General features: G+C 50.7%; 1 protein-coding gene across 1 annotated transcript in view; it reads left to right on the top strand.

Annotated features, from left to right (window-relative positions):
• Positions 1-10,139, top strand: part of EBAG9 (estrogen receptor binding site associated antigen 9) — a 55,748-nt gene extending 45,609 nt beyond the window's left edge. The window contains exon 8 of the mRNA XM_075316214.1: positions 9,708-10,139. Coding sequence (XP_075172329.1) covers positions 9,708-9,828 — 121 coding nt within the window. The 3' untranslated portion in view covers positions 9,829-10,139. The remainder of the gene's footprint in view (positions 1-9,707) is intronic.
• Positions 10,140-16,430: the final 6,291 nt, after the last annotated feature.

Below are 16,430 nucleotides of genomic sequence, written 5' to 3'. Positions count from 1 at the left end.
TGTAGGGCATCATCAATTCACTACGAATCGACACCTTGCATACAGAAATGCTATGATATGAAACCCATGACCCCCCAAAACATTGAATGCTGGTCATGTAAATTTCGCTCATTTAACTTTGATGCTCAAAGTGGCCCCGTCAGCTGCAATGCACATCTGGCCTCTGCACAGCATACTGTATCTTGCTGAACGTTTTGCAATATGGTAGGTGACACGTTTGCACAAGCATCTGTGATACGTCGTTGTAGGTCCTGCAATGTTGGTGGAGGGGTCGCATACACCTGCTGTTTGATGTGACCTCACAGAAAGAAGTCCAATGGGGTCAGGTCAGGTGAGCGTGGAGGCCACTCCACACAGCCACCATACCCAATGACTTGTAGGAAGGTCTCCATGAGGTATCGCTTCACGTCCGCAGCCTTGTGAGTTTTACACATTCTAATCATAGCATTTCTGTATGCAAGGTGGCGATTCGTATTGAATTGATAATGCCCTACAACTTTGTAATTCACTTTTTTTCTTTATCTCGTTCCATATTCAATATAAAAATGCTGACTCCGTTTTCCACCAGGTGGCGCTATAGGTGGTTTCATTGCGTAGCGCATGGCTACTTTACTATACCTAGACACCACTTCTATGCCTATAGCTGCCGCCATTCGCAAGTTAATGGCGGTGGACAGGATATGGGTGGATACACTGTATAGCAGCCATAGTAAGAGGAGAGCTGGGTGTGCACAACACTCCCCAAATGAAGAGCGCTATAGAGGAGCACTTGTCAGTAATTAAGAAGGGCAGTCTTGTCCCCAATGACAAGTGCGGTAGTAGCATGTTCACTACTGTGTATGGGGTATATAGAGGAACACGCTCCTCAGTATGGCTGCTGCATACAGCGCGGGGGCACGCACTGCACCAACCGCTCTCCCTGCACTCTCAGATGGGAGATCTGTACACGAGATCTGAAGTACGGACCTATGCCCCCATCAGCATCTACTTTATGCATGAAGACCGCAAAATGGGGTAATTAATCCCATTACAAAATGTATCTGCAAGTAGGAGCGACCCTCCTCAGCTGTCTGCACGGGCATGCATGTCATAGGATACTGAACAAAATGTTACCTTGACATCTGAGATCGGATATCTTATTCCAGAGAAATCCATGTTTTTCTTAATAAGTAAATGAGCGGTTTGGATCTATGGGCCAGACATAGATCTCACTGAGAATCTGCTTCCACATCTTGAAAGGGGGGGGGGGGTCTTATCAGTGTGAGACATGTAATAACTGACAGTCTGCTCTCCTGCTCTACATACTCACACTGGTAACACCCCCTTTCATTTACAATGGGCTCTGGAGGCAGATTTTTAGGGAGATCTTTATCTGGCCCATAGATTTAAAGGCCATTTGCATATTAAGAAAAACATGGATTTCTCTGGAATAAGACATTGGATTGCAATTATGAAGGTATCATGTTATTCAGCTTTCTGTGGTCTGCATGCCCAGATAGACAGCTCAGGGAGGGTGATTCTAGTGATAGATTCCCTTTTAAAAAATGCAAGAAGAGATGAGAACCCTTCTTTTTAAGGTTTTGTTGTCTCTTCTTTGGACAATACCTCATGTGCCCATTTTCCAGGCCAGGCCCGCTCTCCTCCAGTCACATCCAGCCCGGCATTCAGTGCGGTGTTCTTTGAGCTCTCGGGTTCCTGACTTTGGATTGTCTTTACAGACTATTGTGGGAAATAGTGATTACCCAGGGCACAAAATAGAATATATCTCACAATACACCTCCTACGTGCTGCACAGCGACGGATCCCAGCTGGACTGTCAGCCCCTGGTGCTGCCATGTCTCAGCCCTGGATAGGCCTGGGGGGTGCATGAGACCACTGAACCGTACCGGGCCTCAAACTTGAGAGGGGTTCATTGCTCCGCTACCCTTGCATTTTCCCAGAACCCCCTTCCAACATGGCTGGACTCAGGCTGCTTTCACACATCCGGTTTTTGCCGTGCGGCACAATACGGCGCTCTGCAGAAAAACGCAACCGTTTTTTCTTCGGCGCTCCATTGGGAGACCCAGACGATTGGGTGTATAGCTACTGCCTCCGGAGGCCACACAAAGCATTACACTAAAAAGTGTAAGGCCCCTCCCCTTCTGGCTATACACCCCCAGTGGGATCACTGGCTCACCAGTTTTCTGCTTTGTGCGAAGGAGGTCAGACATCCACGCATAGCTCCACTGTTTAGTCAGCAGTAGCTGCTGACTATATCGGATGGAAGAAAAGAGGGCCCATATAGGGCCCCCAGCATGCTCCCTTCTCACCCCACTTGTGGTTTGTAAGGTTGAGGTACCTATTGCTGGTACGGCGGCTGGAGCCCACATGCTGTTTTCCTTCCACATCCCCCTGAGGGGCTCTGAGGAAGTGGGATCTTACCGGCCCCAAAGCCCTGAGGCCGGGCTCCATCCACAGACCCATTGAACCTGCTGGATACGGAGCTGGGTACCGTTCAGGGACATGGCCCTGCACCATTCAGGTACTCTGTGTCCCCGTACACACAGGCACAGCACACTCCAGACTTGCTGGGTGTGCTAGTGCGCCGGGGACAGTAAAGGGTTACAGTCACTACAGCCTAGCTGAGTGACTTTATGTATGGGGAACTACCGCGCCGGACGCTCCGGGAGCGGCGGTGCGGCTGTGACTTGTAGTGCGCCGGGGACTTAGCGCCGACCGCGCTTTTACGGCGGCGGCGCTTATAAATCCAGTCCCCGGCTTTTGCGGCCTAGCTCCGCTTCGTTCCCGCCCCCACCCTGTCAATCAGGGTAGGGGAGAGACGCTGTACAATCAGCAGCGCCGAGGGCTGGAGCCTTATTTGCATGCTCCAGCCCTCTCACTGGACACTGTGGGACGCCGGTTTCCCGCTCTGACTTGGGGGCACGCCCACGGCCCGCCCCCTACTCACACGAGCGGGAGAAGGACGCCGGCAGCCATTCCTGCAGTCCGAGCTGAGAGATCGGACTCTGGGCGACCAGGCACAGGACTAGGGCGACCACACACCCGCTTATAGGCGGGCGGTAAGCGGCACCTGAAGTGCTGACCCCACTAAATACCGCAGTTGTCCATTGGTATTTTTATGCTTACACTGCATAGGTCGCTATTTTTGGCTATATGCCCTCTTAGATGGCGACACATCAGCAGCAGGAAAGCAGGGGTGCTAAGGCACAGGCTTTCTATGCTGCTTGTATTGCATGTACTGAAGTGTTCATGTGTATTTATGCTTGTATGCTATACACTGCACTGTACGGTCGCTAGTCTGGGCTATTTTCGCCTAGAATGACTAGATTACAGCAGCAGAAAAGCAGGGGTGCTGAGGCACAGGTTTTTTCTATGCTGCTTGTATTGCAGGGGTTGCAGTGTTCATTTGTACTTATGCTTGTATGCTATACATTGCACTGTATGGTCGATATTCTGGGCTATATTCCCCTAGATGGCTAGTCTACAGCAGCAGAAAAGCAGGGGTGCCAAGGCACAGGCTTCTATGCTGCTTGTATTGCATGTGCTGCAGTGTTCATTGTACTTTATGCTGGTATACTATACATTGCATTGTACGGTCGCCATTCTTGGCTATGTCCTAGATGGCTAGTCAGCAGCAGCATATAAGCAACTCAAGCTTTCGATGCTGTTTTTACTGCATGTGATACTGTTCCACGGCACTGAACCCCATTGTGTGCAATGCTCCCCTGGAGCACTTGGTCAGCCGGGGTCTCTACTAGACGTGGCCAAAGGAACCACCTGTCAACCCTGTCCAAGGACAGGGATGGAGTTGCAATGGGATAGAGACTTGCAGTCCGGACAGGCCATGGGCAATCTGGATCATTGCTCCCTGGCCACCCTCATTGGGAATAAAATCGGTGCTCCGGGGGGGGTCCCAGGAGGCTCTCTGTATGATGGGGCAGACGTAGCTGATCAGGACTTTGATCCTGACAACGCTCTCAATCCGGATACACCGGATGGTGACGCCATAAGGAATGATCCTATAGCGTCCATCAATGGAATGTTGGATCTTTCTCCCTCAGCTCCCCCAGCGGAGGAGTCAGCTTCACAGCAGGAGAAGTCCCTTTTCAGTAGCTCAAACGTAGATTGAGTATTTTTCTGGCCACGCTGACTTCAGAGAAGCAGTCCAGGAACACCACGCTTACCAGATAAGCGTTTTCTCCAAACGTATTAAGGATACACGTTATCCTTTTCCCCCTGACGTGGTCAAGCGTGGGACCCAGGGTCCAAAGGTGGATTCTCCAATCTCCAGGCTTGCGGCTAGAGCTATAGTTGCAGTGGAGATGGGACTTCACTTAAAGATGCCAGACAGATGGACTCTGGTTGAAATCTGTCTATGAGGCTATCGGCGTGTCGGTTGCTCCGGCATTTACAGCCGTATGGGCACCCTAAGCTTTTCAGCTGTTCTTGCACAGCTGGTCTTGAGCATATGTACATTTGTGCCGCAGGGGCGTCCGTAACCTCGCAATGTCTGCATTGCGACTTACCCTATTAATGCTGTCCTGGAAGGACAGTCGAGGTTTCGGTCCTTCCCAAGCTCGGGCAGGTCCCAATTGTCCTCGTCCAAAAGAGCTGAAAAGCCTCAGAGGGGCTCAGTTTCCGGGGGCTCAATCACGCCCAAGGAAGGCAGCCGGAGGAACCGCTACCAAGGCGGTCTCCTCATGACTCTCAGCTCTCTCATCTCTCCGCATCCGCGGTTGATGGCAGACTCGCTCGCCTTTGCGACATTTAGCTGCCACAGGTCACAGCCCGGTGGGTGAGGGACATTGTGCCCACGTGCACAGGACAGGGTTCTGTTCTCGTCCTCCGACTCGATTCTTCAGAACGTCCCCACCTCCCCACCGAGCCGATGCTCTTCTGCAGGCAGAAGGAGTGGTAATCCCTGTTCCTCTTCAGGAACAAGACACGGTTTTCCTCCAATCTGGTTGTGGTGCCAAAAAACGATGGCTCTTCCCGTTCCGTTCTGGACCTAAAACTGCTCAACAAGCACGTGGAGGCCAGGCGGTTCCGGATGAAACCCTCCGCTCCGTCATTGCCTCAATGTCTCAAGGATATTTCCTAGCATCAATAGACATCAAAGATGCTTATCTCCACGTGCCGATTGCTACAGAGCACCAATGTTTTCTACGTTTCGTGATGGGAGACGACCATCTTCAGTTCGTAGCTCTGCCATTCGGTCTGGCGACAGCCCCACGGGTGTTCACCAAGGTCATGGCGGCAGTGGTAGCAGTCTTGCACTCACAGGGACACTCTGTGATCCCTTACTTGGACGATCTACTTGTCAAGGCACCCTCTCAAGAGGCATGCCAACTCAGCCTGAATGTTGCGCTGGAGACTCTCCAGACGTTCGGGTGGATCATCGACTTCTCAAAGTCAAACCTGTCACCGACCCAATCACTAACGTATCTTGGCATGGTGTTTCATACCCTTTCAGCGCTAGTGAAGCTTCCGCTGGACAAGCAGCGGTCACTACAGACTGGGGTGCAGACTCTCCGTCAAGGTCAGTCGCACTCCTTAAGACGCCTCATGCACTTCCTCGGGAAGTTGGTGGCGGCAATGGGACGGTTCCGTTTGCGCAGTTTCATCTGCGTCCTCTTATTGGGACATTCTCCGCCAATGGGACGGGAAGTCAACATCCCTGAACAGGAAAGTATCCTTTTCACAGAAGGACTCTCTGCAATGGTGGCCTCTTCCCACCTCATTATCACAGGAAAGATCCTTCCTACCACCGTCTTGGGCGGTAGTCACGACAGACGCGAGTCTGTCAGGGTGGGGAGCAGTTTTTCTCCACCACAGGGCTCAGGGTACGTGGACTCAGCAGGAGTCCACCCTTCAGATCCATGTTCTGGAAATCAGAGCAGTGTATCTTGCCCTACTAGCCTTCCAGCAGTGGCTGGAAGGAAAGCAGATCCGAATTCAGTCGGACAACTCCACAGCGGTGGCATACATCAATCACCAAGGAGGGACACGCAGTCGGCAAGCCTTCCAGGAAGTCCGGCGGATTCTGATGTGGGTGGAAGCCACGGCCTCCACCGTATCCGCAGTTCACATCCCCGGCGTAGAAAACTGGGAAGCAGACTTCCTCAGCCGCCAGGGCATGGACGCAGGGGAATGGTCCCTTCACCCGGACGTGTTTCAGGAAATCTGTAGCCGCTGGGGAAGGCCGGACGTCGACCTAATGGCGTCCAGGCACAACAACAAGGTCCCAACCTTCATAGCACGGTCTCGCGATCACAGAGCTCTGGCGGCAGACGCCTTAGTGCAAGATTGGTCGCAGTTCCGGCTCCCTTATGTGTTTCCACCTCTGGCACTCTTGCCCAGAGTGCTACGCAAGATCAGATCCGACTGCAGCCGCGTCATACTCGTCGCCCCAGACTGGCCAAGGAGGGCGTGGTATCCGGATCTGTGGCATCTCACGGTCGGCCAACCGTCGGCACTACCAGACCGACCAGACTTACTGTCCCAAGGGCCGTTTTTCCATCGGAATTCTGCGGCCTTGAACCTGACTGTGTGGCCATTGAGTCCTGGATCCTAGGGTCTTCAGGATTATCCCAAGGGGTCGTTGCCACCATGAGACAGGCTAGGAAGCCCACGTCCGCTAAGATCTACCACAGAACGTGGAGGATATTCTTATCCTGGTGCTCTGCTCAGGGAGTGTCTCCCTGGCCATTTGCATTGTCTACCTTTCTTTCTTTCCTGCAATCTGGGTTAGAAAAAGGTTTGTCGCTCGGCTCCCTTAAAGGGCAAGTCTCGGCGCTATCCGTCTTTTTTCAAAAGCGTCTAGCACGACTTCCTAGGGTGCACACGTTCCTGCAGGGGGTTCGTCATATTGTACCCCCGTACAAGCGGCCGTTAGATCCATGGGATCTGAACAGGGTACTAGTTGCCCTCCAGAAGCCGCCCTTCGAGCCTCTGAGGGAGGTTTCACTTTCTAGACTATCACAGAAAGTGGCTTTTCTGGTAGCGATCACATCTCTTCGGAGAGTGTCTGAGCTAGCAGCGCTGTCATCCAAGGCTCCTTTCCTGGTCTTCCACCAGGACAAGGTAGTGCTGCGCCCCATTCAGGAGTTTCTCCAGAAGGTGGTATCCTCTTTTCATCTTAATCAGGATATCTCTTTGCCTTCTTTTTGTCCTCATGCAGTTCATCGGTATGAGAAGAATTTACATTTGTTAGATCTGGTGAGAGCACTCAGAATCTACATTTCCCGCACGGCGCCCCTGCGCCGCTCCGATGCACTCTTTGTCCTTGTCGCTGGTAAGCGCAAAGGGTCGCAGGCTTCCAAAGCCACCCTGGCTCGATGGATCAAAGAACCAATTCTTGAAGCCTACCGTTCTGCTGGGCTTCCGGTTCCATCAGGGCTGAAGGCCCATTCTACCAGAGCCGTGGGTGCGTCCTGGGCATTGCGACACCAGGCTACGGCTCAACAGGTGTGCCAGGCAGCTACCTGGTCGAGTCTGCACACTTTCACCAAACATTATCAGGTGCATACCTATGCTTCGGCGGACGCCAGCCTAGGTAGAAGAGTCCTGCAGGCGGCAGTTGCCTCCCCGTAGGGGAGGGCTGTCTTCGCAGCTCTAACATAAGGTATTTCTTTACCCACCCAGGGACAGCTTTTGGACGTCCCAATCGTCTGGGTCTCCCAATGGAGCGCCGAAGAAGAAGGGAATTTTGTTACTTACCGTAAATTCCTTTTCTTCTAGCTCCTATTGGGAGACCCAGCACCCGCCCTGTTGTCCTTCGGGATTTTTGGGTTTTTTCGGGTACACATGTTGTTCATGTTGAACGGTTTTTCAGTTCTCCGATGTTACTCGGAGTGAATTTGTTTAACCAAGTTATTGGCTTTCCTCCTTCTTGCTTTTGCACTAAAACTGGTGAGCCAGTGATCCCACTGGGGGTGTATAGCCAGAAGGGGAGGGGCCTTACACTTTTTAGTGTAATGCTTTGTGTGGCCTCCGGAGGCAGTAGCTATACACCCAATCGTCTGGGTCTCCCAATAGGAGCTAGAAGAAAAGGAATTTACGGTAAGTAACAAAATTCCCTTCTTTTTTTTGCCACTGGTTGCGTTTTTTCCCGCATAGACTTGCCTTAGCGCCGTATTGTGCCGCATGGCCTTGCGTTATGTCCGGTTTTTGCCGGATTCGGCATATTTAGCCCATGCGGTGGCCGGATGGAACGTTGCCTGGCACGGTTTTTAGTGCGGCGAAAAAAACGCATCGTGTCGGATCCGGCGCGATGCGGCGCGATTCACAGTGCAAGCCTATGGATGCTGGATGCGGCGTCCTGCGGCAAAAACCGCTTCCGGCCGCTGGATGCGTTTTTTTGCACTGCGCATGCTCAGTATCAAGCTGCATCCGTCAAAAACCGGACGGGCTGCATGGGAAAAACTTATGCAACGGATCCGTTTTTTTCTCCGCATCCGTTGCATAGGTTTTTGAGCCGGACTGTGCTGCTCAGCACAAACCGGATGTGTGAAAACAGCCTAAGGCTATGTGCCCACGCTGTGGAAAATGTGCGGATTTTGCCGCGGATTTCCCAAAAATCTGCAGCTCAGGCACTTCCCAGCCATTTCTATGGCATTTTGGAAATGCTGTGCCCACGCTGCAGATTTTTCCGCAGTGGATTTTGTGCGGATTTTGATCCGGAAAAATCTGCAACATGTCAATTATTGTTGCGGAGTTTCATCCGGATTTTGGCTTTAAAATTGGGGAAAAAAAATAAAAAATCCGCGGTAAATCTGCACCTTTGAAAAGGTGCGGATTTTGCAAGAAAGCTGCGGATTTTGATGCAAAAAAATCCGCAGCTACATTCTCCCGTGGACACACAGCCTTAGTCTAATCTGGAATATGGGATCCAGTTTTGGGGTCCATGTTTTAAAAAGAACATTCAGAAGTTAGTCAGTTCAGAGGCGGATAGCTAGACTACTACAAGGAATGGATGAGAGGTTGGAAAAGTTAGATATGTTTAGCTTAGAGAAAAAGACGTCTCAGAGGAGATCTCATTGATATGTATAAATACATGTGTGGTCAATATAAAGGACTGGCACATGGCTTATTTCTTCCAAAGACAGTACTAAGGACCAGGGGGCACTCACTGTGAGTGGAAGAAAAGCGATTCCGAAACCTAAATAGGAAAGGGTTCTTTACAGTTAGAGCAGTCAGACTGTGGAATGCCTACCACAAGAGGTAGTAATGGCAGATACTATAACAGCTTTTATATCAGGGCTGGATGATTTCCTCACTACACACAACATTGCTGGTTATAAGTGACTTATTGACAAAATGTAGAACTCGTGGAGGAAGGTTGAGCTATATGGACCAAGGGCTTTTTTTCAACCTATGTAACTTTTTAACACACTAGAAAGCTGCGGCACTGCCTGTTTCGGTCTGGTCCTTTTCATTCCCTCTGTTTATCCTCCAGTCTCCATAGACTTCCATAGGCAGCTTTGAAAGCGATACTTCAATGAGATGAAAGTATGACTTGTTTTGACCAAAATGGTTTTTTTTATCAATTTTTCGCAATGAATGATGAGTTCAGAGGGGAAGAGAAGTGGCTCATAAGAGGATAAAGAAGCAAACGTTCTCTGATGAGATGTATTTTAAACTGCTTGTATATATTTTCTGGTACTATTGATTTATGCAGAGTTTGACCATTTTATTCTTTTAACCAGGCAGCAGAAAGTAGCCGAAAGGGAAAAACGAACCGCGGAGCAACAAAGGAAGAAGATGGAGAAGGAGGTTCAGCGGCAAATGAAGAAGGAACAGAGCAAAATCGGAGTGAAATTATCCTAACAGGCGCCGCTCGTCACACGAACACTGCTCTGCTTTTTACGATCTTTCCATTGGGATTCCGGCAGCGGGCGCAGCACACACCGCCCCTGGGACTTACGGGAACTCGGAGCCTTCCTATTACATTTCTAAGACTTTGGATTACAATACCGGATGATTTATTGCCCTCCTCAGACTCACGCATGGGACTTGGACAAATTTAAAAGATTAAAGGAAAAAAAAAAAAGGTGTAAATAATAATAATTGGGGGAAAATCGACTGCTCCATTATTGCCGTGTGACAAATGTAATTATTGATTAAAGGATTTTAAAGAACTTGGTGTAATGTAGTAAATTAGTCGTCCTTGGGAAAATGCAGTACTAAAGTGCTGCGGAGGCGGCCTGCTCTGATTTGGGACACTACAAGAAAATGTGGAAGAAATGTAGTATAGTTCTCCTGATATAGCCATGTCTTACCTCATGTGCAGGGCACTGCAACTTGGGTATCTATGGTTATGACCACGAACAACTAATAACTCACTATGAGTGGTCATAACCATGGGGTACCTTAGCTGCAATGGCCTGCACATGAGGTAAGAGACATGCCTATAGCAGGAGAACTATACTACAGTTATATTGCAGGTATTTGCTAATATTACACCTACTACATATAGGGATAGGAACTTGGAGATGTGACTTCCCCTTTTAAAGGGATTGCCAAGGATTAGAAACACGTGGCTGCTTTCTTACCCAATGGGACCAATGGATAATTAGTGTATTGCAACTTTCCTCCATTCACTTCAGTGGGGTTGGGTTCCAATACCAGACAGCCCATAGGCAGACGTGGTGTGGTCTATGAAAGAAAACAGTCATGGTATGGGGAAAGTCTGTCAACAGTGTCTCGCCAAATGCTATTGGAGAAAATATGGACTGAGTAGTGTGAATTCAGATGCCTGATCCTCCTGTTTCTCCAGTGGATCCTGCTTGGTCAGGTGCGCGCTGGCAACTGTCTCCTCTCACAGTGGAAAAAAATATGCACGGGAACGTGGACTTGGCCTGGCATTCATGCTCTTAAAAGGAATCAGTCACCAGGTTTTTGCTCTCCTACCTGAGAGCAGTATAATGTAGAGACAGAGACCCTGATTTCAGTGATGTCACTTACTGAGCTGTTTGCTGTCATTTTGATAAAATCACTGTTTTCTCTGCTGCAGATCCAGCAGTTATACAGACCTCATGAATATGCTGGACTACCTGCAGCATGCCAAGTAGTCCTGTAATGATTATCTGCTGCTGATTAAACTGATTTCTTCGGCGCTCCATTGGGAGACCCAGACGATTGGGTGTATAGCACTGCCTCCGGAGGCCACACAAAGCAATTACACTAAAAAGTGTAAGGCCCCTCCCCTTCTGGCTATACACCCCCAGTGGGATCACTGGCTCACCAGTTTTCTGCTTTGTGCGAAGGAGGTCAGACATCCATGCATAAGCTCCACTGTTCAGTCAGCAGTAGCTGCTGACTATATCGGATGGAAGAAAAGAGGGCCCATACTAGGGCCCCCAGCATGCTCCCTTCTCACCCCACTCGCGGTTTGTAAGGTTGAGGTACCTATTGCTGGTACGGAGGCTGGAGCCCACATGCTGTTTTCCTTCCCCATCCCCCTGAGGGGCTCTGAGGAAGTGGGATCTTTCCGGCCACCAAGCCCTGAGGCCGGGCTCCATCCACAGACCCATAGAACCTGCTGGATGTGGAGCGGGAGTGCCGTTCAGGGACAAGGCCCTGCAACTTTCAGGTACTCTGTGTCCCCGTATGGCAGGCCACGCACACTCCAGGCTTGCTGGGTGTGCTAGTGCGCCGGGGACTGTAGCGCTGTGCGCTGGGCTTATAGTCCCTGCAGATTACTGGGGGACTTTACGTGTGGGGGCCGCCGCGCCGACCGCCCCTGGAGCGGCGGCGCAGCTGCGACTTGTAGTGCGCCGGGGACGCGCCGACTGCGCTTTTACGGCGGCGGCGATTCTAACTTTAGTCCCCGGCTTTTGCGGCCTAGCGCCGCTTCGTTCCCGCCCCCACCCTGTCACTCAGGGACAGGGAGAGACGCTGTTCTATAGCAGCGCCGAGGGCTGGAGCCTTATTTGCATTCTCCAGCCCCCTTTACTAGACACAGTGGGCGCCGGGTTCCCGCTCTTGTCTCGGGCACGCCCTCGGCCCGCCCCTCTCCTCTGGACGCCGGCAGCCATTCCGGCACGCAGAGCGGGAAAACGGAGACACTGAGCTACCAGCACAGGATTCCGGCGCCACACACCCGCTTTTGTGCAGGCGGTAAGCGGCAACTAAAGTGCTGACCCACTAATGCCGAAGTGTCCTGTTGTACTTTTGTACGGTCGCTATTCAGGATGCAGACCTAGAAACAGCAGCAAAAGATCAGGGGTGCTAAAGCACAGACTCTATATGCTGCTTGTCTTGCATGTGCTGCAGTGTCATGTGTCCTTTATGCTTGTATGCTTTACATTGCACTGTAAGGGCTATTCTTGGCTGTCTACCCGCCTAGATGGCTAGACAGCGGCAGCAAACAGCAATGGTGCTAAGGCACAAGCTTTCAATGCTGCTTGGATTGCATGTACTGCAGTGGTTATTTTCATGCTTGTATGCTATACATTCACTGTATGTCGCTTTTCCTGGCTAATGCTCCTGAATAACTAGACAACGGCAGCAGAAAAGCAAATGTGCCAAGGCACAGGCTTTCTATGCTCCTTGTACTGCATGTGCTGAAGTGTTTATTGTACTTCATGCTTGTATGCTATACATTGCACTGTACGGTCGCTATTCTTGGCTAATGCTCCTAGATGGCTAGACAGCAACAGCAAAAAAAAAAAAAAAAAAACATGGGTGCCAAGGCACAGGCTTTCTATGCTGCTTGTACTGCATGCGACTGTTCCAGGACCCCCAGTGTGTGCAATTACTCAACGGGGTCTCTGCTACAGGTGGCCAAAAGAACCACCTGTGATCCCTGTCCAGGGACAGGGACGGAGTTGCAGTTTCCGCTGATATATTGTCTGTGGCTATGACTAACATCTTACAGACTTTGCAGTCCAGACAGACCTTGGGCAATGTTGATCCAATGCCCCTGGCCACCCTGATTTCGAAACAAATCATGGCTCCAGGAGGGTCCCATGCATCCCAGGGTGCAGGCTCTGACACGGACGACAGTCCCAGACGGCCTAAGCGAGCTCCCTAAGAACGGCCCTCGACTTCATCACAGTACTCTCTGTATGATGAGGCAGACGTAGCTGTTCAGGACTCTGATCCTGAGACCGCTCTCAATCCGGATACACCGGATGGTGACGCTATAGTGAATAATCTTATAGCGTCCATCAATGGAAGGTTGGGTATTTCTCCCTCAACTCCTCCAGTGGAGGGGTCAGCTTCACAGCAGAAGAAATCCCTATTTCGGTATCTCAAGCGTATATTGAGTACTTTTCTGGTCACTCTGACTCCAGAGAAGCAGTCCAGGAACACCACGCTTATCCCGATAAGCGTTTCTCCAACCGTATTGAAGATACGCGTTGTCTCTTCCCCCCTGACGTGCTCAGGCGCTCCAAGGGTGGATCCCCCAATCTCCAGGCTTGCGGCTAGATCTATAGTTGCAGTGGAAGATGGGACTTCACTTAAAGATGCCATTGACAGACAGATAGCCCTATCGGCGGGTCGGTTGCCCCGGCATTCGCAGCCATAGAGGCACTCCAAGCTATTTCAGCTAGTATTGCACAGAGGGACGCGGTCACATGTACATCTTGGCCGCAGTAGCGTCCTTCACCTCGCAATGTCGGCATTGCGACTCAAGCTGTTTATGCTGTCCTGGACTCTAGCCATACGACGAGCCGTACGTCAGTGGCGTCCGCCAACTCCGTGTTGTTACGCTCCTAGTGTTAAGGGATTGGAGCAGAGGCTGCTTCCACAAAAGTGCTTAACCAGATTGCCTTTATCTGGTGACAGACTGTTTCGTGAGAGGTTGGATTAAATCATTCAACTGTCCAAGGGTACGGAGTCTTCCTTACCCCAGCTATCAAACAAGACCCATCAGGAGAAGGGACAGTCGAGGTTTCGGTCCTTCCCAGGCTCGGGCACGTCCCAATTGCCCTCGTCCAACAGGACTCAAAAGGCTCAGAGGGGCGCAGGTTCCTGGCGGGCTCAATCACGCCCGGAGAAGGCAGCCGGAGGAACCGCTACCAAGGCGGTTTCCTCATGACTTTCAGCCCTCTCTCTCCGCGTCCGCGGTCGGTGGCAGACTCCCCCGCTTTAGCGACATTTAACTGCCACAGGTCAATGGCCGGTGGGTGAGAGACAGTTTGTCGCAAAAACTTCCTCACCGGCCGAGCCGAGGCTCTTCTGCAGGCAGTAGGAGTCGTAATCCCGGTTCCTCCTCAGGAACAAGAGACACTTTTTACTCCGATCTGGTCGGGGTGACAACTGTCCCAAGGGCCGTTTTTCCATCTGAATTCTACGGCCCTGAACCTACTGTGTGGCCATTGCGTCCTAGATCCTAGTGTCCTCAGGATTATCCCACGAGGTCGTTGCCACCATGAGACAGGCTATGAAGCCCACGTCTGCTAAGATCTACCACGGAAGTGGAAGATTTTCTTTTACTGGTGCTCTGTACAAGGAGTGTCCCCCTGGCCATTGGCATTGCCTACTTTTCTTTCCTTCCTGCAATCTGGGTTGGAAAAGGGCTTGTCGCTCGGCTCCCTTAAAGGGCAAGTCTCGGCGCTATTGGTGTTTTTTTCAGAAGCGTCTAGCACGACGTCCGCAGGTACGCACGTTCCTGCAGGGGGTTTGGTCATATCGTCCCCCCGTACGAGCGGCCGTTAGATCCATGGGATCTGAACAGGGTACTAGTTGCTCTCCAGAAGCCGCCTTTCGAGTCTCTGACGGATGTTTCACTCTCTCGACTATCACGGAAAGTGGCCTTTCTGGTAGCGATCACGTCTCTTCGGAGAGTGTCTGAGCTAGCGGCGCTGTCATCTAAGGCTCCCTTCCTGGTGGTCCACCAGGACAAGGTAGTGCTGCGCCCCATTCAGGAGTTTCTCCCTAAGGTAGTATCCTCGTTTCATATTAATCAGGATATCTCCTTACCTTCTTTTTGTCCGGTCATCCGGTTCACCGGTATGAAAAGGATTTACATTTGTTAGATCTGGTGAGAGCACTCAGAATCTACATTTCCCGCACGGCGCCCCTGCGCCGCTCTGATGCACTCTTTATCCTTGTCGCTGGCCAGCGCAAGGGGTCGCAGGCTTACAAAGCCACCCTGGCTCGATGGATCAAAGAACCAATTCTTGAAGCCTACCGTTCTGCTGGGCTTCCGGTTCCATCAGGGCTGAAGGCCCATTCTACCAGAGCCGTGGGTGCGTCCTGGGCATTACGACACCAGGCTACGGCTCAACAGGTGTGCCAGGCAGCTACCTGGTCGAGTCTGCACACTTTCACCAAACATTATCAGGTGCATACCTATGCTTCGGCGGACGCCAGCCTAGGTAGAAGAGTCCTGCAGGCGGCAGTTGCCTCCCCGTAGGGGAGGGCTGTCTTTGCAGCTCTAACATGAGGTATTTCTTTACCCACCCAGGGACAGCTTTTGGACGTCCCAATCGTCTGGGTCTCCCAATGGAGCGCCGAAGAAGAAGGGAATTTTGTTACTTACCGTAAATTCCTTTTCTTCTAGCTCCTATTGGGAGACCCAGCACCCGCCCTGTTGTCCTTCGGGATTTTTGGTGGTTTTTCGGGTACACATGTTGTTCATGTTGAATGGTTTTTCAGTTCTCCGACGTTACTTCGGAGTGAATTTGTTTAAACCAGTTATTGGCTTTCCTCCTTCTTGCTTTTGCACTAAAACTGGTGAGCCAGTGATCCCACTGGGGGTGTATAGCCAGAAGGGGAGGGGCCTTACACTTTTTAGTGTAATTGCTTTGTGTGGCCTCCGGAGGCAGTGCTATACACCCAATCGTCTGGGTCTCCCAATAGGAGCTAGAAGAAAAGGAATTTACGGTAAGTAACAAAATTCCCTTCTTTATCAAAACTATACAGAGCAGCCCAGTAAGTGACACATCACTGGACTCAAGATCTCTGCCCCCACTTTATGCTGCTCTTAGATTAAAGGGAATCTGTCACCAGCTTTATAACACCTAAAGGGGGGGAAACGTCACACATCTGGCAGTGACTGATCTTCCCAAAAATCAAAAAGGTCAGCCTTGGAAATTCCAACTCCCTGATCCTTTTCTTCCTCATCACTATTATTTATGCATTGTTTATATAGCGCCATCATATACCATAGTTTTTTTACAGAGATTTATCATCGCTATCCCCATTGGGGGTAAATTCTGTATGTTTTGCATGTTTTCCAATTTCAGTGCTGTACACATGTCCACCACCCCAGGCCTATTCACGTCCCATGGCAGTGTTCGGTGCTCACGATCCTAATTCGGTAAATGCTGACATGTTATATAGGTATTTGTTATACATGTGCTGCCCATAGGAGTGAAAAAGGATTAAGGCATATATTTTGATTTTTTTTTTCTTTCTTTCAAATAAAAGGTTACAAATGACTAGAAAAATGCCATTATCTTTAACAAGGCCCTGTT

Source organism: Anomaloglossus baeobatrachus, chromosome 6 (assembly GCF_048569485.1).
Source record: "Anomaloglossus baeobatrachus isolate aAnoBae1 chromosome 6, aAnoBae1.hap1, whole genome shotgun sequence".
Taxonomy (NCBI): Eukaryota; Metazoa; Chordata; class Amphibia; order Anura; family Aromobatidae; genus Anomaloglossus; species Anomaloglossus baeobatrachus.
This window is presented reverse-complemented; position numbering and strand designations above follow the sequence as displayed.